This window comes from Carassius carassius, chromosome 15 (assembly GCF_963082965.1).
Source record: "Carassius carassius chromosome 15, fCarCar2.1, whole genome shotgun sequence".
NCBI classification, from domain to species: domain Eukaryota; kingdom Metazoa; phylum Chordata; class Actinopteri; order Cypriniformes; family Cyprinidae; genus Carassius; species Carassius carassius.
Window position 1 is genome coordinate 2,394,610 of NC_081769.1, and position 25,582 is coordinate 2,420,191.

Consider the following 25,582-nt stretch of genomic DNA (forward strand, 5'->3'; position numbering starts at 1 on the left):
TCTCGTCACATGTCATAATCACTTCTTCTGACTGCAGCTGAATGAAATGTGTCACATTAAAGCATCAGACAGTCTTAAGGAAGAGCAGATGGTGGATCATCCCATCAGTCAGAGAGCAGGTGTGTACCGTTGCCATGGAAACCTTTGTCTTGAGGAGGAGGAGAGGCGGCGCTCTGATTGGTCCCCTGGGAGTTAATGAGGGGGCGGAGCTCACACCGGAAACAACAGAGGCCTCCACTGGGGAAGACGTCACTGAAACACACTGATGTTCCTACTGAGGGTTAGTGTTTTGTTTTGTGTTTATGATTATCATATGTGGGTTGATAATATACATTCAATTAAAATTTATTAAATTAAATTAAAAAATTAATTTAATTTTAATTTAATATACATAAATTTGTTTTGAAAAGAAATATGGTAGCCTATATATATATTATACTCTACCCACTAGACCAGGGGTTGGCAACCTACGGCACGGGAGGGATAATCGCTGGCACGCAAGCAATAAGGAAAACTGTATAATGACGTACAGTTTGATGTAATAACTTCTCATAGTCACACAGCCTGTTAGGAGCTACAAATACTATTAAAGTGTGAGAATTAACTTGCATGGATGCACGTGCAAACACTGCACATACTAGGTGCTTCAGATCAAAGCCTCGGTCTAACAGCACTCGTCAATGTCAAAATGACTGAGATGGCCAATCAAATCAAAGTAGGCGGGGTTTACTGTTCACAGAAGCAGAGCGCGAAGCGTCGGTTTAACGTTAAAGAGAGTGAGGTAAGATGAAGCTGCAAATCAGTTAACATTAGTCAACTTTTAATAATACGTTTTACCATAGAAATGTTAAATGACCTAAAGCTATATCCAGTGATGAAAAATTTTCTGAAATATGGCCATTTTGAGAGAAAGAAAGTGGGGGGGGGGTAAATTGTCTCTCTCTGCAGACAATGAAGCGATTTTGCCCCTTTGTTGTTGAGAAATATAATGTAGCGATTCAGTATCGATTAATAAATGTAGCGTGACAACACTCTGAATGCTACTTTTTGCACAGCACGATCTCAGATCTCTGTGTGCGAGTGGTGTGTGTTGTGTGTGTGTGTGTGTGTCTGTGTGTGCACGTTCATCAATTAAAGCAGTGCATTAACGTTGATTAAACGTTAAAAAAACGTTTTTTTTTATCGTATAATAAAAAATTGTGTATGTACCGTTTAAATACAGAATTATATCGGTGTGTGTGTGTGTGTGGGGGCTGTGTTGGCACAGTGGTTAACCATAAAAATAAAAAATGGCATGTCATGCCGAAAAGGTTGCTGATCCCTGCTAGACTAAGATTTCTTTACAGTAATATTGTTAAATATTTAACAATATATATATTTTAGAAACTATTCGAAATGAAAGACAACGGCGTGGAGCTTAAGACTTTATTAACGCACAATACAGTACAGTTACTACAAACATATTTCCCAATCCTGTTTAGTTTATGAGATGCAGTATTTTCCCAATCAAACTAAAAGCCTTTTTATCCTGTGAGACACTTGATAATTCAAACGCATCCGTCCGAGCCAATAAATGATCGGTTCTGGTCTGATTCATCTGATAATGGAAGCAGATGTTAGATCCGTTTCAAAGCCACTGAACTGAAGTTTATCTTTCCCATCATTCATATCGCAGGTTTGACTGATTCTGAACACTTTTCTGAAACAACAGACAACACAATATAACTGTACATTCTCAGTGATTGGTCTTGGTCAGCTGCATCTCTAATTCTGAGAGAAGCTGAAGCTGCGTGATGTGTTTTAAAGCACAGGACCGATGGAAAAATACACCTGACATGAAACATGAACGCTTCAGATAAACAGACACTTACTTATGCTTTACATGGCATACAGTGAGGTCCACAATCTTTCAAACGAAGATGAAAACATTTCAGATTTCTATGTGTCACTGATCATGTGACTCTTTGTACAGACGGACAGATCTTCTTCTTCCAAAAGCTTTTGGTTCTCAGATCACGCTGGAGACACTTTTCATGTGAAGAAATCTCAGTTGACTTTTGGATCTCATTATAATAAATGATGAAAAACCCATTGATATCATGAATTCTTTCTTATAATCATCGTACACTGATGAGACGCGGGAGTTTTCTGGCATTCGGACAACGATGTAAAATGGGTAGACACATAAAATAATGTGCCAAACTTAAAGGGACAGTTCACCAAAGATGAAAACTCTTTTATCATTTACTCTCTTCAACCAGTTGACAGTAGCCATTGACTTCCACATAGGGCTGCATGATAAATCACGATCGATATTAGCTAAAGGCTGCTATATTCATGCTGTCATCTTGTCAATGAAGCACGGTTCTGTGATCAGTAGTAAATCTCCATCCGAAGACTGCTTTCATTGATTTAACATGACTAATAAAAGTTTTTTAGAACTTTCCTTGTAATAAAGTTTATAGTAATGCAGTGCCTTTATCAATCTATGAAATATGTTGCGTGCCTTATTCAGTGTAAGGAGTCACATCATCTCGCAGAAGGATTTATTTCAAACACTCGACTGACGTTGTGAAGTGAGTTGGGAGTAAAAACATGTTATTAAATGTGGTATTTTTAGATGGAGCAGCGTTTACTACAGAGCCGTATAGTCACTGAGAAGCTACGCAAACAGCTGTCATTATCATAGAATGTTTTCATAATATCAACATATTTTTCCAGTGAACTATGGCTCTGTGTAGTAAATGCTGCTCCATCTTGAAAGCACGTGATGGAGTTTTATTACTAATCACAGAACTGGCTTTACTGACAATAATCGCATTCGATTTATCGCGCAGCCTTTCATAGTATTTTTTTCTGTACTATTGAAGTCAATGGCTGCCGTCAATTGTTTGTTTACTATCATTCTTCAAAACATCTTTTATTTTGTGTAACATAAGAAAGAAACTCGTACAGGTTTGGAACAACTTCAGAGTGAGTACATGATTTTTGGGTGAACTGTCCCTTTAAGGAGGACGGTGAGGAAAGATATTGTTCAGTCTCTCTACATCTAGGCTTGTGTCTCTCTCTCTCTGCAGTTATACTGTTTGTTGGTAACCATTGGGGTTTGACCACAGGCATGTGAACAGCTCCTGACCTTTAACCTGTCAGCCGTTTTAATCACGCTTGGCTCTGCCCTTCCTCCTCCTCCTGCTGCTCTCGCCCGCGGCCGGTTTCTCGTCCGTCTTTCCGTTGCTGGAGCTCAGGGCTCCGTTGGAGGCTCCGTTATGAAGGGCTTTGCCGGGTTTGGCCGTGGTCTCGGGCCGGGGCTGATGACGGTACGTCTGGTAATAGAAATTCCCGAAGAGGATGATGAAGGTGAGGGCATATCCGATCAGACACCAGTGCATCCACTTAGGGAATGGACAGTCGGAGTACAGAGACAGAGCCGTGTGGCCGATGGTGACGTGAAACTGGATCTGAGGAAGAAAATCCAACATAACTGATCAGCTCTCAGAGGTTGAGCTGAGAAAATTACATTTATTTAAATCATTAAAACATTTTGGGGATGGTATGTTTTGAATGCTCATATATAAAATAAAAAATACAGTGAAAACAATAACAGTAAAATCATGAATAATTATTACAATCTAAAATAACTTTACTATGTGAATATATTGTAAACTGTAATTGATTGCAGTGATTGTTTCAGCATCATTACTCCAGTCTTTAGTGTCACATGATCTTCAGAAATCATAATACTATTCTGATTCTTGCTGCTCAAGAAACATTCCTGATTATTATCAATGTTGAAAACAGTTGTACTGCACTTCTTTTCAGAATTCTTTAATGTATAGAAAGTTCAGCGTTTATTTGAAATATATAGTTTTTGTAGCATTATAAATGTCTTCATTATCATTTTTTGATAAATGTAATCCATCCTTGCTGAATAAAATAAAACTCTACATAACAAATAAATGGAAAATATGTATTTTATGTTGTGCAAAGACAATACATTTTATAAAACAGTTTATAGATTTTACAAAAGCACAATTTATCTGGTTGGCAGAAAATGAAAAAAAAATAGAGATATTGATAAAGTAGACATTTTGATATAATTGATAATTGATATAATACTTTGAAATAAAAGGTTACGTTAAAATCGGAATATTTATTTCTAAAGTACCCCAATCTGCAGAATCACCCTTAAATTACACATCATTCTCAAATTTGCTAAATGTTTTTTTTTTTTTTTTATGAATGCTTGTAAAACGTCAGCATTTACCATTTGGATGATGGTCAGATACTTCTTCCACCACAGATATTTCTGTATTTTTGGACCGAATGCGGCCAGCCCATAATACAAGTACATCAGGACATGGATGGCTGCATTCATATGAGCCCCGAAGAACGCTGAGGAAGAGAGACATACACATCTACAGTGTGTTTTTGTAACAATCTGAAAGAGAGTATGACAGAATGATAATTTTTTTCTCCATTCCTGTGTATGGTGCTTATGTATTTGATACTCACACTGTCCACCGGCCACCCATTTGATGCCGATCCACCACAGAGTGAACATGGTGCAGTGGTGATAGACGTGCAGGAAGCTGATTTGGTTGAACTTCTTGCGTAAGATGAAGAACACAGTGTCGAGGTACTCCACACCTTTCGAAATAAAGTACCACCACAGAGCTGCTGCCACCTGCCAATCCAAAAGGTTATTTTAGACTTACTTGTAGATTCTTAATAAAAACACTGGAAGAAATTATACGTTTAGACCTCTGAACTTAGATACTTTAAACTTAAAATTGTTACAACCGAATGTATTAGTTTTTTCCAAAAAAATAAAACTTGTTCAAACCCTATAATTTAATTTAATATTAATAAAAGAAAATTCTAGTAGACTTGACATTTTACAGAATTCCATTAATTAAAAGCGATGAAATCAAGTTTAGAAGAGAAACAAAATTTTGCTGTGTATCACAAATAATATGATAAATCAGAAAAAAATCAGTAAATCAGACAATCTCCTGTTTTTCCATTTTTTTGTGTACCTTTTTTTAGACCCAAGCCATGTCACTTATATATATATATATTATTATGCATAGAGCAGCTGTTAGTTACTACACGGAGCTGTTGTTAATCACGGTCCAAGCTGATAATGATCGTGGATTTGCGCAGCTTGTCAGTGTCACGGTTGGTTAACCATGATCTCTGGGTTTTGCACTTTGTGGTGAAGTCTGTGTGTTTCGCGTCTGCACTGATTAGTTTGTGGGCCTCTCCGTTAATTGTCATCAGCAGCAGCAGCTGTCACTCATTACACACTCCCTATATATTGGTTTGTCTCACATCTTGTGTTTGTGAGAACGTTGGTTAATGTCGGTACCTCTATCTATGGCTTCTGTGTCTTTGCATTGCCTTCTCACCGTCACCGTCACCATCCGGATTCCTCACCGCCATCTTGGATTGTCATCTTCCTTGCATTGTTTTTGTACTCTTGTTTGTTTGTTTATGTCACAGTGTCTGGGTTGTGTTCCCTGGGTTTCCACTAGGTGTCCTCCTTTTCCACGGTGTCTGTCACCTATCACTTCCTGTTCCCTTATTTGGTCACCTTCCTCCTTGTTTGAGTTAATTGATTGTTTCCCACCTGTCTCCAGTTCCCTCATCATCCTTCTGTGTATTTATACCCGGTCTGTCTGAGTCTGTGTCACGGAGTCCATGGGTGCTTCGCAATTCTTATTTGTGCATCCTCGTTTCCTCTCCTCGCTTCCTTTCCTCGCGTCTCAGCTCCGCCCCCTGTAGGATGTGAGGGAAGGCTGCAAGGAAAAGACGCGAGGACGGAGGGATCGAATGAAAGCTTTTTTTACACATTGGAATCCTTGATCACTCGAGCGTCACTTCGTTGCGTCATCAGCAGCGCTCAGAGGATCTGCCCTCATGTTGTTGAAATTTGTTTATTTAAGAAATTCATAATAAATAATAATAAAGAAAGATACCCTGTTGAAATATGTGAGGTGTGTGGTTTATATAAACTGCAAAAGTAAAGTAGAAATCAAAATTATTGTGACCGATGTGAAGGGGGAGGAGAATTTATACGTGCATCACGTTTTAGTCGATAAAACTCTTCCGCATAGGATGCACCTGTGTATCCTCGCTCATGACTCCTCTGGAAGCCTCCTCACTCCTCGATCCTCGACTCCTCGCGGTGCAATTAGAGAATTGAGATGTCCTTCAAGATGGCTGAGCTCGATCGGTTTCCGGGTCATAGGATAGAGGACGGAGGAGAGAGGAGACGAGGAGGGATATTGAGAAGCACCCCTTGTCTTATGTGTGATACATTTCATAGTCTGCTCTTGCCGTGTATTCTTGTTTTGTTTTCATGTTTATTGGATATTCTGGTTTTGACCCTGCCTGGACTGTTTACCCTTTTGGATTGCCCCTCAATAAACCTCTTACCTGCACTTGGATCTCTCCTGTGTTTCCTGTATCACCGAACGTGACAGAAGGACTCTGTCAACACAGAGATCCAGCGGTATGTTGGTTGACGCTTCCTCCCCAGCCACGGAGCGGGAGAGAAGCAATCGGTTTGAGGGAACCCGTCTGGTCGTGTCTCGCGGGACCAGGGGAGGTCGCCGAGGAGGAGGTGGGCGAGAGGAAGCTCAGCATCGCTCTCCACCATGGCCCCCCTTCGACTCGGGGTCATGTGGGAGGGACCAGAGCCGCCGTCTCACCATGGCAGAAGGAGAAAGCCAGCGCCACTCCCCAGGATGGCCGCAGGTCCAGCGCCACAGCACAAGATGGCCGCCAACCCAGCGCCGCTGCGGTGCATGGCCACCAACCCCGCACCACGAGGCAAGATGGAAGCCAGCCTCACACCACAGTACAGGATGGCCGCCAGCTCAGCGCCATGAGGCAACATGGCCATCAAACCAGCGCCACGAGGCAATATGGACGCCAGCACAACGCCACAGCACAAAGTGGTCACCAGTCCAGCGCCAATGTGCAAGATGGCTGCCAGCTCAGCGCCAATGCTCAAGATGGCCATGGACCCATTTCTCGATTACTTCGAGATGCTGTGAAAGATCCTAGAGATTCCCAAGACGGTTCACGTCATGGCTGATGAACCAGCGCCACAGCCCAAGATGGCCGCCAGCCCAGCGCCACAGCACCGAGTGGTCACCAGTCCAGCACCACAGCACAAGATGGCCGCTAACCCAGCACCAATGCCCAAGATGGCCACTTGTCCAGAGCCACAGCACAAGTTGGCCGCCAGTCCTGCACCACAGTACAAGATGGCCACTAACCCAGCGCCGCTGCACAGGATGAAAGTTACAGCTGACCCTCCGGAGTCGAGTCAGGTTCCAGTTGACCCTCCGGAGTCGAGTCAGGTTCCAGTTGACCCTCCGGAGTCGAGTCAGGTTCCAGTTGACCCTCCGGAGTCGAGTCAGGTTCCAGTGAACTCTCCGGGGTCGAGTCAGGTTCCAGTGAACTCTCCGGGGTCGAGTCAGGTTCCAGTTGACCCTCCGGAGTCGAGTCAGGTTCCAGTTGACCCCCCGGAGTCGAGTCAGGTTCCAGTTGACCCTCCGGAGTCGAGTCAGGTTCCAGTGAACTCTCCGGGGTCGAGTCAGGTTCCAGTGAACTCTCCGGGGTCGAGTCAGGTTCCAGTTGACCCTCCGGAGTCGAGTCAGGTTCCAGTTGACCCCCCGGAGTTGAGTCAGGTTCCAGTTGACCCCCCGGAGTCGAGTCAGGTTCCAGTTGACCCCCCGGAGTCGAGTCAGGTTCCAGTTGACCCCCCGGAGTCGAGTCAGGTTCCAGTTGACCCCCCGGAGTCGAGTCAGGTTCCAGTTGACCCCCCGGAGTCGAGTCAGGTTCCAGTTGACCCCCCGGAGTCGAGTCAGGTTCCAGTTGACCCCCCAGAGTCGAGTCAGGTTCCAGTTGACCCCCCAGAGTCGAGTCAGGTTCCAGTTGACCCCCCAGAGTCGAGTCAGGTTCCAGTTGACCCCCCAGAGTCGAGTCAGGTTCCAGTTGACCCCCCAGAGTCGAGTCAGGTTCCAGTTGACCCCCCAGAGTCGAGTCAGGTTCCAGTTGACCCCCCAGAGTCGAGTCAGGTTCCAGTTGACCCCCCAGAGTCGAGTCAGGTTCCAGTTGACCCCCCAGAGTCGAGTCAGGTTCCAGTTGACCCCCCAGAGTCGAGTCAGGTTCCAGTTGACCCCCCAGAGTCGAGTCAGGTTCCAGTTGACCCCCCAGAGTCGAGTCAGGTTCCAGTTGACCCCCCAGAGTCGAGTCAGGTTCCAGTTGACCCCCCAGAGTCGAGTCAGGTGTTCGTGGACCCTCCAAAGTCAGGGCCAGTCACCGCTGATCCTCCAGAGCCAGGGCCAGTCACCGATGACCTTCCAGAGCCAGGGCCAGTCACCGATGACCTTCCAGAGCCAGGGCCAGTCACCGATGACCTTCCAGAGCCAGGGCCAGTCACCGATGACCTTCCAGAGTCAGGGCCAGTCACCGCTGACCTTCCAGAGTCAGGGCCAGTCACCGCTGACCTTCCAGAGTCAGGGCCAGTCACCGCTGATCCTCCAGAGCCAGGGCCAGTCACCGATGACCTTCCAGAGTCAGGGCCAGTCACCGATGACCTTCCAGAGTCAGGGCCAGTCACCGATGACCCTCCAGAGTCAGGGCCAGTCACCGATGACCCTCCAGAGTCAGGGTCAGTCACCGATGACCCTCCAGAGTCAGGGCCAGTCACCGCTGACCCTCCAGAGTCAGGGCCAGTCACCGCTGACCCTCCAGAGTCAGGCCTAGTCACCGCTGACCCTCCAGAGTCAGGCCTAGTCACCGCTGACCCTCCAGAGTCAGGCCTAGTCACCGCTGACCCTCCAGAGCCAGGGCTAGTCACCGCTGACCCTCCAGAGCCAGGGCTAGTCACCGCTGACCCTCCAGAGCCAGGGCTAGTCACCGCTGACCCTCCAGAGCCAGGGCTAGTCACCGCTGACCCTCCAGAGTCAGGGCTAGTCACCGATGACCCTCCAGAGTCAGGGGTAGTCACCATGGACTTTCCAAGGACAAGGCTGGTCACCGTTGACCTTTCAGAGTCAAGTCAAGTCACTGGTGATCTTCAAGGACAGAGTCAAGTCACTGGTGATCTTCAGGGACTGTTTCAAGTCACTGGTAATCTTCAAGGACTGTTTCAAGTCACTGGTGATTTTCAAGGACTGAGTCAAGTCACCGGTGATTTTCAAGGACTGAGTCAAGTCACCGGTGATCTTCAGGAACAAGTGCCAGTCACCAATGATCTTCGCGAGCAGAGTCAGGCCAGCACCGATCTTCTGGAGTCCAGTAAAAACACCAGGTGATTACCAGAGCTTCGTCGTTTCGTTGGTCCGGGCGCACGGAGGTCTGATCCGCCCTGGAGGGCTTCCGCTTTGACCACACAGCTGTGGTGGTCTTCTGCTCCGCCCTGGGGGGCTTCCGCTCTGACCACACGGTTGTGGTGGGCTTCTGCTCCGCCCTGGGGGACTCCGGCATCAACCACAGGGACGTGGTGGTCATCTGCTCCGCCCTGGGGGACTCCGACGTCGACCACAAGGATGTGGTGGTCCTCCGCTCAGCCCTGGGGGACTCTGGCATCGACCACAAGGACGTGGTGGTCTTCTGCTCCACCCTGGGGGGGCTTCCGCTCTGACCACACGGTTGTGGTGGACTTCTGCTCCACCCTGGGGGACTCCAGTCTCCACCACACGGACGTGGTGGTCTTCTGCTCCGCCCTGAGGGGACTTCATGTCGTTGTTTGTTTTTTGTTTTATGTGTTCACTTCTGTCCCTGTTCCCCTCTGTTAGTCTGGCCCTCCATCCCTCCCCCTGAACCTCCTCCGGTCCTCCTCCCTCCTGGTCTTCCTGTTTTGTGTTTACATTCTGGTGCCTGTTCCCCATGTTTTTCTTTTCTGGCCCTCCGTCCCTCCCCCTGAGCCTCCACCTGTCCGCCTCCCTCCTGGTCTCTGTTTTGTGTCTGTCTTGGAGCGTCTGGGAGCCGCTCTGTAGAGGGGGGATACTGTCACAGTGTCTGGGTTGTGTTCCCTGGGTGTCTGTCACCTTATCACTTCCTGTTCCCTTATTTGGTCACCTTCCTCCTTGTTTGAGTTAATTGATTGTTCCCCACCTGTCTCCAGTTCCCTCATCATCCTTCTGTGTATTTATACCCAGTCTGTCTGAGTCTGTGTCACGGAGTCCTTGTCTTATGTGTGATACATTTCATAGTCTGCTCTTGCCGTGTGTACTTGTTTTATTTTCATGTTTATTGGATATTCTGGTTTTGACCCTGCCTGGACTGTTTACCCTTTTGGATTGCCCCTCAATAAACCTCTTACCTGCACTTGGATCTCTCCTGTGTTTCCTGTATCACCGAACGTGACAGTTTATTTACCATTAAATTGTTAACTCGCACCTGTTTCCAGCCCCTCCTTCACCCAGTCGTCACACTCAGTTAACAATGGCTCTGTGTAGTAACAGCTGCCTAACAGCTATATATATATATATATATATATATATATATGCACATATGCACACTTAATTTCACAATAAATAAAAGCTGAATTAAGAATAATATTTGTTGCAAGGGGGGCATGGTTCAGTTTGCAACCGGAGAGAGAGTTCGGAGGTGAGCGGTGAGTAAGTGGGTCAAATGCAAATGACAAACACCTGTGTCTTATTCCAGTAATTAGAATGGGTGGGAAGCTGGTGGGAAGACGGTGCCTGCTCTGGAGAGCCCTAGTAGCTAGTAGCGCAATGTTTTGTTTATTTATTGAGTCCCTAATAAAGTTCACCAGAAGCAGTCTCTCCGACCCCGTCCTCTTCCTTCCTATCGATCGTTGGCTTTGTCTGCCGCTGAACAAGATGGGGGCTCAGGATGACCCTGAAGCCTTCTTGGATTTGTTTGAGAAAACCGCGGAAGCCGGGGGTGGCCCCGAGAGCAATGATAGCCTGATACCCCTGTTGGTTAAGCACAGGTGGCTGCTCAGCAACTGCCCACCTGGAACCTCCTGGTTTTTGACAACCTCAAAAGAGCCATCATCCAGCGGGTCAACTGAAGCCCGGAGCAACATCTCCAGTGATTCCGTTCACTGGACCTGGAAGAGAGCGGCCGACCCTTCGTGATGGCCAGCGGCTCCGGGACTCATGCCACAAGAGGGTACTGTCTGAGGAAAGCGATGTCGAACACATCATCAACTGTGTGGTACTGGAGCAGTTCATCACTCGACAGCAAGATGGCATGAGTAGGTCTAGTGCCACCGACCAACATCGCTGGACTCAGCCAATCAACTGGTGGCGGATCAGAAGGTGGCGTGCCCTGGGGTCGGAGAATTCCGATGGTGGGGGTATGTGGCAAGGGGAGCATGGTTCAGTGAGGTTTGCAGTGGGAGAGAGAGTTGGGAGACAAGCGGTGAATAAGTTGGTCAAATGCACATGACAAACACCTGTGTCTGATTCCAGTAATTGGTGTGGAGAGACCCCATAAGAGCCTGGGAGTGAGAGACGGACTGCTAGCTGGTGGGAAGACGGTGCCTGCTCTGGAGAGGCCTGTAAAATTGTTGTATACAAATTGTGCTATATTTAGCGCTGGTAGCGCAACGTTTTGTTTATTTACTAAGTACCTAATAAAGTTCACCAGAAGCAGTCCCTCCGACACCGTCCTCTTCCTTCCTATTGATCATTGACTTTTTACAATATGAAAGTAGAATTTTCACATGAAAAAAATCTATTGTCTGATTTAGTTAACTTGTTATAAATAAAGATAACTACGAAACACCTTAACAGTTTATTTTGAATAATTTTTAAAATATGCATCATATTTCCTGCATATATATATATATATATATATATATATATATATAAAAATTTCGTCAAAAACTGCCAAATAAATAGATAAATAAAAGCTGTTTTTGGACTAATGAGGAGGTTTTAAGCTCTGAATCATACAGGATGTTTTTATGGCAAAAAGACCTCTTACATGTCCAAGGATCAAGGATAATTAAATTTCTTGATTCGAAGTTATGACCCCTTTAAATACATGACCATCTCTGGGTTTTGCACTTTGTGGTGAAGTCTGTGTGTTTGGCATCTGCACTGATTAGTTTGTGGGCATCTCCGTTAATTGTCATCAGCAGCAGCTGTCACTCATTACACACTCCTTATATATTGGCTTGTCTCACATCTTGTGTTTGTGAGAACGTTGTTTCATGTGTGATCTCTGTCTCTTGCTTCTGTGTTGTTTGCGTTGGATGTCCGTGTCTTCCCCCGGAACCTCATCAACCCTCTGCACTTCCACAAAGCATCACGACTTACCTTCGGCTTGATTCCCCGCAGTTCCTGTGCCATCCTCTCCTGCCTTCTCACCGTCACCATCCGGATTCCTCACCGCCGTCTTGGATTGTCGTCTTCCCAGCATCGTGTTGTACCCTTGTTTGTCCGTTTCATATTCATTAAACTGTTTAACTCGCACTTGTTTCCAGCTCCTCCTTCACCCAGTCGTCACAATGACACAGTCCACAGACTTTTTTTCAGTGCATATGGCTAAAGATTCAGCTGTTTTCAATCATCTGTGTCCTCACACAGTTACGACTTAATATTTCCACACTGAAAATCATAGCTGGGCAAATTCAGAAATTAAGAACTGGCTCCCTCTCAGTTCCTGACTGTGTTTAAATGGCCACAGGATCATTAATTGGAATTACAGCAAGAAATTATGTGATATCAAACTAAAAATACATAAATGCATCCTAATTCACCTCAAATTCAGTTCAATGGTGCTCTGTTTAGCTGTAATGAATCCACGGGTATGTGAGTGAGAGTGTGTTAATGTGATGTGACCGAGTGAAACCCAAATCCCCAGTTTTACCGCTCCATTAACACACTTTGGGAATAATGCGTCCCAGTCTGTGCTAGGCTCACTCACCCTCACTTCATTGGGATCATCTGAGTAGTCCACAGGCTGACAGATGTAGCTGTAGTTGGCCGCTCGTGCAGCGAGGAAGAGCTGGAACACAAAGAGACGATTGGAAGATTTTAAATGGTTGGTATAAAGGACAAATCCTCATCATTAGCTTCTTCATCTTATGCCTAAAACAGACAGCAACTCTGACAATGCCATATGTAAAGACAAAGACTATCACTGAAAAAGATGTATGTTGAAGGAATGGTTCACCAAAAAAAATGTAATCTGCTGACAATGTCTTCACTCCAGGGACATGCGGTCAGGGTAGGCAGGGTAGGCAGTGCCTCACCAAAGGATAGGTTGACATTACATTTATTAATTCCAAGAGCTTTATTAATTCACCACATTATTAATTGCATTAATTTTATTCCAAATATTATTTTTTGTAACAAAAATTTTCAAGAATACACATAATATACTCATTTTGCCATTGTTTGCTCCTAAAAACCGTTGTTTCATGCAGGAAATTCAAAAGCCATGGCCATTGAGGCAGAGGCGAGCGGTGCCTCTTCGGTCCATAGAACGTAGTTTATGTAGATTTGCGCATGCGCAGTCAGTTCTCATGCTTTCTTGAATTATCAACATTGAGGCAGAGACCGAGCTTGCTTCATGTCACGTGATCTACTCGCTCTCACTCAATCCGCGCGCTTCCTGAATACTAGCATCTAGTATACTTGCATGTCGGGGTGTGCGCCTAGCAGTTTGTAGGAGCGAATAAGCTGTTTTTGTACTTTAAAGCTGTACTGCTGACGCAATGTTTTCTGACTGTAGCCTGGTGCGCCGTCACCAGACCAAAAGTGTGTGTGTGTGCGCGCCGTGGCTGTCTGTGCGCGTTTGCGCATTTTGATGGAGTGACTAGGCTGCCGCGCCGCCTCCTTCTCTGTGTCCCGCACAAAACATTTGTTTGTTGTATAAGTCATAAGATAGATGTGTCCATTAATTTGATTATTATATTTGATTGTGCATTAGCCTCACATGACTGACTTTGCTGAATGCAGGCAGCGATCTGATGATGCCTGATATGAACTTGGGTTGCTAAATTAACTGAATGAATATATGAACATATATTCCACACATTGATAGGTCACAGCCTACCCATGACAAGATTTCACCGCACGTTACTGCTTCACTCTGAGGCCATCTGAGATGTAGGTGAGTTTGTTACTTAATAAGATTTGGAGAAATGTAGCATTGCATCAGTGTCTCATCAATGGATGCTCTACAGTGAATGGGTGCCGTCAGAATGAGAGTCCAAACAGCTGATAAAAACATCATAATAATAATCCACACCAATCCAATCAGTCATCTGGTCTGAATAAGGAGAGAAATCTGCACAGATTTACATGATGAAACCGCTCTAACAGACTGGATTTTGATGGATGTTTTCACTGGATGAAGTGTTATTATGGATTAAGAACTCCTTAAATTAGTTGAAAACATCTTAATGTTGGATGTGTTTCATCTTTTTTCTTCTCCAGATGTTCACTGATGGACTGGAGTGCTGTGGATTACTGTGATGTTTTTATCAGCTGTTTGGACTCATTCTGACGGCACCCAGTCACTGCAGAGCATCCATTGATGAGACACTGATGCAATGCTACATTCCTCCAAATATCCAAACTCATCTACATGTTGGAAGGATGAATACATTTTCATCAAATGATAATTTTTAGGTGAACTACTCCTTTAATGAAAATAAAAAGCGACTTTTCAAAATAAACAAGAAACCAAGGCTATGAATGTGCATTACTATAAAAAGGAAGCTTAAATCAGGAAATGACGTTATTTTTCTCATTTCAATCTATGTAGGCTGGTCTCATTTAATTCATTTATCAATTCTGACTTCTGTCCATCAGCGTTTCTGTCCATCAGCGTTTCTGTCCAAATGAAGTCATAAATACCCTGAGTGATGGCTGCTTCAGTTAACTGCTAAATACAGCAGCAGTGGTACATTTAGAGCACATTTAATGGACAGCAGTTCTGCAGTTATCTGGTGTTGATCAGTATGTAGTTTCTAATAAATACAGGTGTTATGATTATAGACAGATATAGGAGATGAAAACTTACAGGCAACACTGAAGTCACCTTTATTTATAGAGCGCTTTTAACAATGCAGATTGTGTCAAAGCAGCTTTAAAGTATCAAATAGAGCGTCAACAATGCAAAAGGAAAATAGTTAAAGGCATCAGTGATGTCATTGTCAACATTCAGATGGTAACATGGTTTTATTTATATCACTTAATATTGTGGAATCAATCAAAATACATTAATTTATAACACCAAAAGTGCTTTCTCTGGGTGAAACCAGGTATGTGCACTGAAACATAATAAGTCTAAATGATCATTTTCAAAAATGATAAAATAAATAACTTGAATGTTTACACAAGCTATAAAAACTAAAGGTGAAATTTAAAAACACAAGAACTAGTGCCATCTTTCTGTGTGAGCTCACCTCTTTAAATATGAATAAGTTGAGGACGAGCATGCTGAAGTTGTAGAGGATGAGGGTCTTCCTCAGCTGGAGGGGCTCTCGGCCCTGCATGAACTTGGGCCCGAGCCAGAGGAAGAGCAGGTACGAGGAGCTGATGGCCAGCGTGGGCAGCGGAGAGTCCATCAACGGCCATTTCTCCACACGCTTGTCTACACACACACATCAAACCCCATCATCACGCTTTCTACTGCCTTCTACTACTAATGCCCTTTCATTGCACTGGCTTCAGTATTTCCTGGCAAAACATTTCAGATTAATTTTTTTCAAGCAAGCATAGAGCAGCACAGTCCTTGTTGAATTTACATTACAAGTTACTTTTCAAATGGATAAAATGCATAACTTTTCTATGTTTACTGTACAGAGAAATACAAAAATGTCACTCCTTCCCATCATGATAGATGCAGTAGAGGAGGGTTTAAGTTCACAAGCATTGTGAAGAATGTCTTTTCAAACTATCCTTGAGGGCCAAGGATGATAACTGTAATGATAACCCTAACTAAAAAAGTTATTAAAAAATCGTTCAATTTCCATAACAATAGGGAAGTTACCATCAGAACTAAAACAGTAGGAGAGATAAAACACTGACTAATCAGCTAATCAGAATCCACCCTGCTTTAAAGAGCTTCATCTACATCTTCCGTGTCAAGGATAACGTAATAAAGTTGTTTTAACTTATTTCCATTGTGGTCCTTGATTGTATCTCCACACTAGTGCACAAAGTTCACACAAAATAAAATATCTTCACCATTATGCACATACACAACAAAATGAAAATCAGTTATATTTAGACAACCTAAAAGCGTCTATTTCTTCCGTCTTAAAATAAAACCAGCACTGAATATAGGCAACACATAAATATATATATATATTGTTATCATCCTCAGTGTGAACCTGCCTCAAGATTTGGATTAGAAAAAATCAAAAATTTTGTTAGTAAGTACATATTAATCTGAAAAAAGACAATTTTGTCAAAATAGAGGATTTTTTTATGGTGTTATTGATTGGAGACTGTGCTAAGGATGATAAACAGCAACCGGATATTGGTCTAATAAACTCTTAATTATTGTGTATTACTGTAATAGTAGGTTGTTGCTAAATTTGGGTTAAAGGATTAGAGATCTAAGATATGGTCATGCATAATAAAAGGCCATGAAACCCCAAAACACATTTTTCCAACATGCATATTCGTTTGAATCAGAGAATCTGCTCTTGTTCAGCAGAGGTGAAGTCTGCAGTCTCTGTCTCATGAGAGATAATATAACAATATAGAATATAATATGATATCAGGAGCAGTTACCTGCGATGGTCAGACTCCATCTGTAGAACTCAAGCGTGTCGTTGATTATATGCTTTATAATATCCATCGCCGAGACTCAAATCCTGATCGTCTGAGAAGAAGAGAGGTCAGAGGTTAAAGGCTTGGGGAAAGCCATGCGGTGATGCTGGGGCTGGGGAAGGGTTTATTATGATACTGTGTAATTCAGCACAAACAGAACAGCACAAATCTGCTCAACAACATCTGAATCATTATGTTTATCGCCGTGTTATTGCTGAAGGGATGCACTTGCATCAATAGAAGTATTCGGTCACACAATGGCAGAGTCAGACCCATCACTCCTCTCCCAAACCAAACCCTTCATCAGAAGAGCCCAGAAGACTTGTGTTAGTTCAGCTGAAGAGAAGCAGCAATCACACACACAGCATCCACACAGTCACAGATGTAGCGTTAAACTGACATTTACAACGATGAACGCGTTCTTACCGTAGCGCGATGAAAACCCGCTTCTAATGACATTCAGCGCAAGGTCCGGGATCGCGTTATTCCGTGCTGAGAACAACACCTTCGTCCCAGATTGAACCGGATCCGCTCAAAGGCCCGGGGCAGAAGCAGACGGTGATAAACCCATCCGTGTCGTGTACGGTGCATCCAGAGGGTCTCTGGCATCACTGCGACTCGATCAGCGCCACTGCGCATGCGCAGAACAGGTGCACCCTTCACTCCTTCACTCCCAGACCCTCGGGCTCAATAAACACGGCATCTTTTCTTGATTATCATTCCTAAAAATATTGTTATTTTATATGTAAGGGTTTCCAATTTATTTATTTATTTTTTTTTTTGCTATAGCAAATACCACTTAGGATCTGATCCTATCTTTCGAGGCAGGACAGTCGATTAATAACTGTGTTTCCAGAATCAGAACTAGCTTTATTCGTCAGGGTGTGCGCAAACACGAGGAATTGGTTGTGTTTTTTCATACTTGACAAAAGTACAGCACGTGCATTCTCATGCAAAACACGAAGTTACTAAACATGAGTTATTTTTAATAGATATTAATTTTCATTTCTACATTTTTTAAATAGGTCTAATGATTTAATTTTCAACTCTTTCAAATTCTTACTAATGATTTAAGGCCATAATTTTGATAAGACGGACATCAGAAGATAATTTGATTGTAATAGTTCATCCTGCCACAAGTAATTGATTTTCTTTTTCTTTTTATGGACATTTATAGTTTAAAAAACACTTTTCCCAAATGTAAAGGGTGCCTTGTTAATTAGCTTTTTATTAGTTTCATTCATTTCAGTTGATTTAAGTTGACCATGAGTTGTTGGCAAGACTGTAAGCTCATGTTTGGGGATTAATCAATATTATATGATTACACTGTCAGACATTTTCAGTTACATCATTTTGCTTTTAAGTTTCATTTTCATTCGTTCTTGAGTTATCTTTCTTTATTGTTTACAAAATGGTTCAGATAACTAATACACTGGTTTGTTTATGGATTGTTACACTGATTTGAGGATGAAATTGATACTCTATTTGGAAATATCATGCATAAAGTAACATAAAATGTATAGGCCTATATAGCCTAAGTAAGAAGTCTAAGATGTCTACTCTATACATATATATATGGTATATATATGGATGTCTGTGTTTAACTGTTCCTCCTGCTGAAACCTCAATAAAAAGGATTGAGGAACAAATGAAAGCATCAAGACTCCAAGACTGAATCATAACATTCCAAATGTTAGGCATTGTAATGCTTTGTTTTCTTTAAGTGTCAAAATAAAGTCGAGGCACATTCTGTTTGTGAAACAATAACGTCAGTAAAACACGTTCTAAAATTGAGCATCCAGTGTCAAATGAACTTGATCTCTGCTCAAGTGTAAAATATTTCACCTTTTATACAGTGTTTACAAAGCTGTCAGAGAATATAATAAATATCGGTTGAGCTGGAGGACCGTGGCGGCAGAGGCGGATGCGGCGGCATCGTGACGCGCAGAAGAAGACGCTTCCCGATGCGTCATTTCCGGTTTCGAGAAGAGCCACTGGACAACAACACAAATGGAAGGAAAAAACAATGTAGATGAGCTGGACGCTCGCCTTCAACTGCTCGAGAAACGCGTTTATGGCGAAAGAGGAGGAGGAAGAACCAATAAACCAGTGAAGGTGATTCGCCCTCTGAGCGCTCTCTCTCTGTGTGTGTGTGTGTGTGTGTGTGTGTGTGTGTGTGTGTGTGTGTGTGTGTGTGTGTGTTTAATGAGGTTGATTTGACAGACAGATTATATTCAGATCATAATATCAGTCAGTCTCGCTCTTATATGTGCTGATCTCGTAATGTGAACTATCTGTGTAGCGAGAGCTGGTCACACCGCGGGCGTGGCTCTGACACACACAAACACCGTGGATTCCTCTGTCTACTAGTTAGTGCGCTCACCAGTGCACATCGAGCGCCCTTGAGTTCCTTTAACAGCGCTCCATCCGTGTCTACTAGTTAGTGCGCTCACCAGTGCACATCGAGCGCCCTTGAGTTCCTTTAACAGCGCTCCATCCATGTCTACTAGTTAGTGCGCTCACCAGTGCACATCGAGCGCCCTTGAGTTCCTTTAACAACGCTCCATCAGTGTCTACTGGTTAGTGCTCTCACCAGTGCACATCGAGCGTCTTGAGTTCCTTTAACAGCGCTCCATCCGTGTCTACTGGTTAGTGCGCTCACCAGTGCACATCGAGCGTCTTGAGTTCCTTTAACAACGCTCCATCAGTGTCTACTGGTTAGTGCTCTCACCAGTGCACATTGAGCGTCTTGAGTTCCTTTAACAGCGCTCCATCCGTGTCTACTGGTTAGTGCGCTCACCAGTGCACATCGAGCGCCCTTGAGTTCCTTTAACAACGCTCCATCCGTGTCTACTAGTTAGTGCGCTCACCAGTGCACATCGAGCGTCTTGAGTTCCTTTAACAACGCTCCATCAGTGTCTACTGGTTAGTGCGCTCACCAGTGCACATCGAGCGCCCTTGAGTTCCTTTAACAACGCTCCATCAGTGTCTACTGGTTAGTGCGCTCACCAGTGCACATCGAGCGCCCTTGAGTTCCTTTAACAACGCTCCATCAGTGTCTACTGGTTAGTGCTCTCACCAGTGCACATCGAGCGTCTTGAGTTCCTTTAACAACGCTCCATCAGTGTCTACTGGTTAGTGCTCTCACCAGTGCACATTGAGCGTCTTGAGTTCCTTTAACAGCGCTCCATCCGTGTCTACTGGTTAGTGCGCTCACCAGTGCACATCGAGCGCCCTTGAGTTCCTTTAACAGCGCTCCATCCGTGTCTACTAGTTAGTGCGCTCACCAGTGCACATCGAGCGTCTTGAGTTCCTTTAACAACGCTCCATCCGTGTCTACTGGTTAGTGCGCTCACCAGTGCACATCGAGCGCCCTTGAGTTCCTTTAACAGCGCTCCATCCGTGTCTACTGGTTAGTGCGCTCACCAGTGCACATCGAGCGCCCTTGAGTTCCTTTAACAGCGCTCCATCCGTGTCTACTAGTTAGTGCGCTCACCAGTGCACATCGAGCGTCTTGAGTTCCTTTAACAACGCTCCACCAGTGTCTACTAGTTAGTGCGCTCACAAGTGCACATCGAGCGTCTTGAGTTCCTTTAACAATGCTCCATCAGTGTCTACTACAACCCGAATTCCGGAAAAGTTGGGACGTTTTTTAAATTTTAATAAAATGAAAACTAAAGGAATTTCAAATCACATGAGCCAATATTTTATTCACAATAGAACATAGATAACGTAGCAAATGTTTAAACTGAGAAATTTTACACTTTTATCCACTTAATTAGCTCATTTAAAATTTAATGCCTGCTACAGGTCTCAAAAAAGTTGGCACGGGGGCAACAAATGGCTAAAAAAGCAAGCAGTTTTGAAAAGATTCAGCTGGGAGAACATCTAGTGATTAATTAAGTTAATTGATATCAGGTCTGTAACATGATTAGCTATAACAGCTTTGTCTTAGAGAAGCAGAGTCTCTCAGAAGTAAAGATGGGCAGAGGCTCTCCAATCTGTGAAAGACTGCGTAAAAAAATTGTGGAAAACTTTAAAAACGATGTTCCTCAATGTCAAATTGCAAAGGCTTTGCAAATCTCATCATCTACAGTGCATAACATCATCAAAAGATTCAGAGAAACTGGAGAAATCTCTGTGCGTAAGGGACAAGGCCGGAGACCTTTATTGGATGCCCGTGGTCTTCGGGCTCTCAGACGACACTGCATCACTCATCGGCATGATTGTGTCAATGACATTACTAAATGGGCCCAGGAATACTTTCAGAAACCACTGTCGGTAAACACAATCCGCCGTGCCATCAGCAGATGCCAACTGAAGCTCTATCATGCAAAAAGGAAGCCATATGTGAACATGGTCCAGAAGCGCCGTCGTGTCCTGTGGGCCAAGGCTCATTTAAAATGGACTATTTCAAAGTGGAATAGTGTTTTATGGTCAGACGAGTCCAAATTTGACATTCTTGTTGGAAATCACGGACGCCGTGTCCTCCGGGCTAAAGAGGAGGGAGACCTTCCAGCATGTTATCAGCGTTCAGTTCAAAAGCCAGCATCTCTGATGGTATGGGGGTGCATAAGTGCATACGGTATGGGCAGCTTGCATGTTTTGGAAGGCTCTGTGAATGCTGAAAGGTATATAAAGGTTTTAGAGCAACATATGCTTCCCTCCAAACAACGTCTATTTCAGGGAAGGCCTTGTTTATTTCAGCAGGACAATGCAAAACCACATACTGCAGCTATAACAACAGCATGGCTTCGTCGTAGAAGAGTCCGGGTGCTAACCTGGCCTGCCTGCAGTCCAGATCTTTCACCTATAGAGAACATTTGGCGCATCATTAAACGAAAAATACGTCAAAGACGACCACGAACTCTTCAGCAGCTGGAAATCTATATAAGGCAAGAATGGGACCAAATTCCAACAGCAAAACTCCAGCAACTCATAGCCTCAATGCCCAGACGTCTTCAAACTGTTTTGAAAAGAAAAAGAGATGCTACACCATGGTAAACATGCCCCGTCCCAACTATTTTGAGACCTGTAGCAGAAATCAAAATTGAAATGAGCTCATTTTGTGCATAAAATTGTAAACTTTCTCAGTTTAAACATTTGCTATGTTATCTATGTTCTATTGTGAATAAAATATTGGCTCATGTGATTTGAAAGTCTTTTAGTTTTCATTTTATTAAAATTTAAAAAACGTCCCAACTTTTCCGGAATTCGGGTTGTAGTTAGTGCGCTCACCAGTGCACATCGAGCGTCTTGAGTTCTATCAATCAAGTGTGTCTGTATATACTCGTGCAGTTCACATGACATTTCACCGGTTACTGAGTCTCAAATCAGTTACTGAGTGGTTCAAAAGAGACATTTGCAAACTTGTAAACTGAATTGAATTACATTGTAATAATTTCTAGTACTTGTGTGAATGAATGTCTGATGGAAACAACTGGTCTAAATAGAATCACTAACAAATTGAATACTTGCTAATTAAAAATGACATAAATACATTATTTAATTATGAATTGCAAAATAATCACAAATGCATTCACAATAATCTTTGTGCTCAAAAGTAACAGTTGATTAAAAGTGGTGTACTCAGTAATGATAGTATAAAATAATTTTTATTATAAATATATTTAATATATAAACATAATTGTTTTCTGAAATATATACATGCCTATTTGTTTATATATACATAATAAATGTATGCATTGTTTATATTTATTATGTAAACAAACTGTTATTTTGTATTCGATTAATCGTTTGACAGCACTACTGGAATTTCTTCTGAAGTCTATCTTTTAGTTTAGCAGCTTGTACATGTTTTGCTGTATTTCTAATCAGTGTTTCTTCCCTCAGTGTGCTGAATCACTCACAAGGATCAGTGCTGCTCTGGCAAACACCGCAAACAAGAGAGAACGAGTCAAGATCCTTCACAAGAAGAGTGAGAACCTCTCCCTTAACACCTGTAATCAAAACACGGTTGATGTTGATGTATTAATGTTTCCCCATCATTTTTTTTCTGTCAGTTGAAGATTTGCTGAAGTATTTGGACCCCCAGTTCACAGACTTCATTTGTGTGCCAGATGCAATGAAACTAGAGTTCATTCTGGCAGGTTAGTGCTCTGATTTTCACACATGTCGACAACGATCAAATCAGTCCTTAAGATTGCATAGGCCCAACAATATGCATAGTTATTAACATTCTGGCCCCATTTACACTGCATGGTTCAAATGACCCAATTCCGTTTTTTTCCTCTCATGTGGCACAGATCAGATGTGAACGTGTCAGCAGGAAAAAAAAGCAGGATTCCGGTTTTCTCAGATCGGATTCAGGTCTCATTCATATGTGGTAATAAATCGGATATGAATCAGATACGTGCATTTGCGTGTGCCATGTAAGCAGACAAATCGGATATTCCCCAGTAAATTCAAGTCGTACGTCATTAAAAAAAAAGTGACGTCAACTCAGATGGACAGCACCAACTGAGATCACATGACTTATTATAGACGCGAAATTTGCCCAGGCTGCAACAAGGGCACTCCTCTTTTTTTCTCCGCCGTACGAGACCAATGTTCTGCTGATTTTTTTTGTTGACTTTTCAAAATATTGTGGAAAGCAAAACACTGTATAATTTTATTTGCATCTGCATCCATTGTATTCCTTTTCCGTGTCAGAACATCTACGTTTGGTAGTTTTAGCAGTGTATAGTGTAAATGCAAAAATCGGATACGGGTCACTTTTAAAAGATGATGTAAGCAGGTCATCAAAAAAATCAGATATATTCAGAAAATCGGATTTGGGGATCAAGACCTGCAGTGTAAATGCAGCCTATGTATAAAAAAAACAAACAAAAAAAAAAGTTTTTTTCACGCGCGCACTGCACAAAAACATGTTATATTTGAAACAAACCATCATTGCAGGTGAACCTTTATTTAGTCTGAATAGTGTTTTTTTTTTTTTTTTTATAACCTTATAGTTTGGATCATGCTTTGTAAGAATAAGATGAAATGCTGGAAAGTAACAGATGAATCTGCACAAAAATACACAATTCTGACTTTTTCTTGCAGTTGCAATTGTGAGTTTACATTTCACAGTTCGGTTCAAAGTTCACAATGCTTTTGTTTCTGTCACAGTCTAAAAAGGCATTCTGACTTATGAGTTGTGAGGTAGAAACTCAGAATTGCAAGAAAAAAGTGTTTGATTTGAATTAAGAGATATGATATATCAGAAAAAAAGAACTGCATGCAACCCATTAGTTTTATTATTTATTTATATATATATTTTCACCAGTTGAGAACCACTACACATGTCATATTTGTGAATGACTGATCGAAGCAGTCTAACCTCATTCTTTCTCCACAGAGGAGGAGTTTCTGCGATCTCAGGCCACGTTACTGGAGCAGGTGCACAATCTGCAGCCTCTTCTGGACAGCAGCCACATCAAAGGTCAGACACTCCAGATATATATTTCCCAGATATATAAACGAGCCTTTTCTTTAAGTATGACTTCAGTTATCTCCTTGTATTCATAACAACACTGTTTTTCCCCCCTTTAATATATTTTCCCTCACATCATGGCATCACAGCGGTCCCAGAGCTGACCACTAAAGTGCAGCGATTGTCACAGATTCACATTCAACAGCAGGTGACACAAATATTGCTAAACAAATGCTCTCATTTAATCACAACATGTCCTGAAGCTTTCTGATCTGTCTTCCTGTGTTAATCCTGATTGACTTCCACAGGACCAGAATGAAGAGTTGTCTGCTGAAGTGAAGAAGCTGTTTGAAGAATACAACAAAATGGTATCCTTCCTCGTGGTGAAAGAGTTATATTTAATTCTTGCACTGCTTGCCATGTGTTAAGATCCCCCTGGAGCTAAACACAGCACACAACTAGCTGAATTTATTCACATGAATGCCTTATTATCCTTAACTTCCCCCACAGATGTTTCTCTTATCGAAGCAGTTTTCACAGTGGGATGAAACTCTTCGCAAGCTGGAAGGACCCAAGCAAGGCCAGCAGATGGACTAATGCTTAGATTTGCAGATATGATTAATAAAACCGCACTGTCATTCCTAAACATACCTTGTTTAGAAGTAAGTGTTGTTTAAGGTCTTCAATCTAGCATATATCAAAATTTTGAGTCATTATGTACCAATGTGGTCAATATTATAAGTAATTATATGCTCATTACATTTGTGTACATTAACAATTCTCTGCCTGGAAAATTCAGTAAACTCTTTTTGATTTTGATTTTATTTATTCCAGCAACTGTAAGGAATGATGTGTGTATGAGGTTGTTTTTTTTAATTAAACACCTTTAGAAAAGTTTCACCACCTGAAATAATCATAAATAAAAGAAAGTGCCGCTGTATGTTGTTTTTGTCTTTTATTTATTTATTCACAAAAAATGCATCTAGTTTTTACAGTTTTATGAGTGACTGCTAAACATAACCGCACCTTTATTAAATAATATTACAGCAGCAGTGTTACTGGAGACATCTTTCAGGTTGTTTACAATGTTATATTGAACTTCAAACACTAAATTAAGAATAAAGACATTAAACTTGAATTGTCAAACTGATTTTTGCACGAAAGATAGCGGAGCTGGCAGATGTTTTAAATAACTTGCATTTATTGACAACATTAATTGTAATTTGTAGTAAACTAAATGGATCTTTTTGTGATCCTATTCCAGAAACTTTCTACTGAGTTTTTATGGTAAACTAAAAAATAAGCTTTTTCTTTTATTTTTTTAGCAGTGTTTAAAAACTGCATTTACATGGAT

The 25,582-nt window shown here is 42.6% G+C and overlaps 2 protein-coding genes across 2 annotated transcripts; one reads left to right on the top strand and one right to left on the bottom strand.

Moving 5' to 3' along the window:
* Window positions 1–1,411: 1,411 nt before the first annotated feature.
* Window positions 1,412–17,432, bottom strand: LOC132157990 (elongation of very long chain fatty acids protein 4-like). The gene is made up of 7 exons (XM_059567231.1): window positions 17,220–17,432; window positions 16,755–16,845; window positions 15,419–15,606; window positions 12,928–13,008; window positions 4,513–4,684; window positions 4,265–4,392; window positions 1,412–3,458 (listed from the first exon to the last, which is right to left on the bottom strand). Exons 2-7 carry the CDS (start codon window positions 16,819–16,821, stop codon window positions 3,156–3,158), a joined length of 939 nt encoding a protein of 312 aa, XP_059423214.1. The 5' UTR covers window positions 16,822–16,845; window positions 17,220–17,432; the 3' UTR covers window positions 1,412–3,155.
* A 1,273-nt stretch (window positions 17,433–18,705) lies between these two features.
* dctn3 (dynactin 3 (p22)) lies at window positions 18,706–24,874 on the top strand. Its single transcript, XM_059566968.1, has 7 exons — window positions 18,706–18,908; window positions 22,647–22,731; window positions 22,817–22,903; window positions 24,154–24,237; window positions 24,378–24,436; window positions 24,537–24,596; window positions 24,739–24,874. The coding sequence occupies exons 1-7, from the start codon at window positions 18,804–18,806 to the stop codon at window positions 24,823–24,825; spliced, it is 567 nt and encodes a 188-aa protein (XP_059422951.1). The 5' UTR covers window positions 18,706–18,803; the 3' UTR covers window positions 24,826–24,874.
* The last annotated feature ends 708 nt before the right edge of the window (window positions 24,875–25,582 follow it).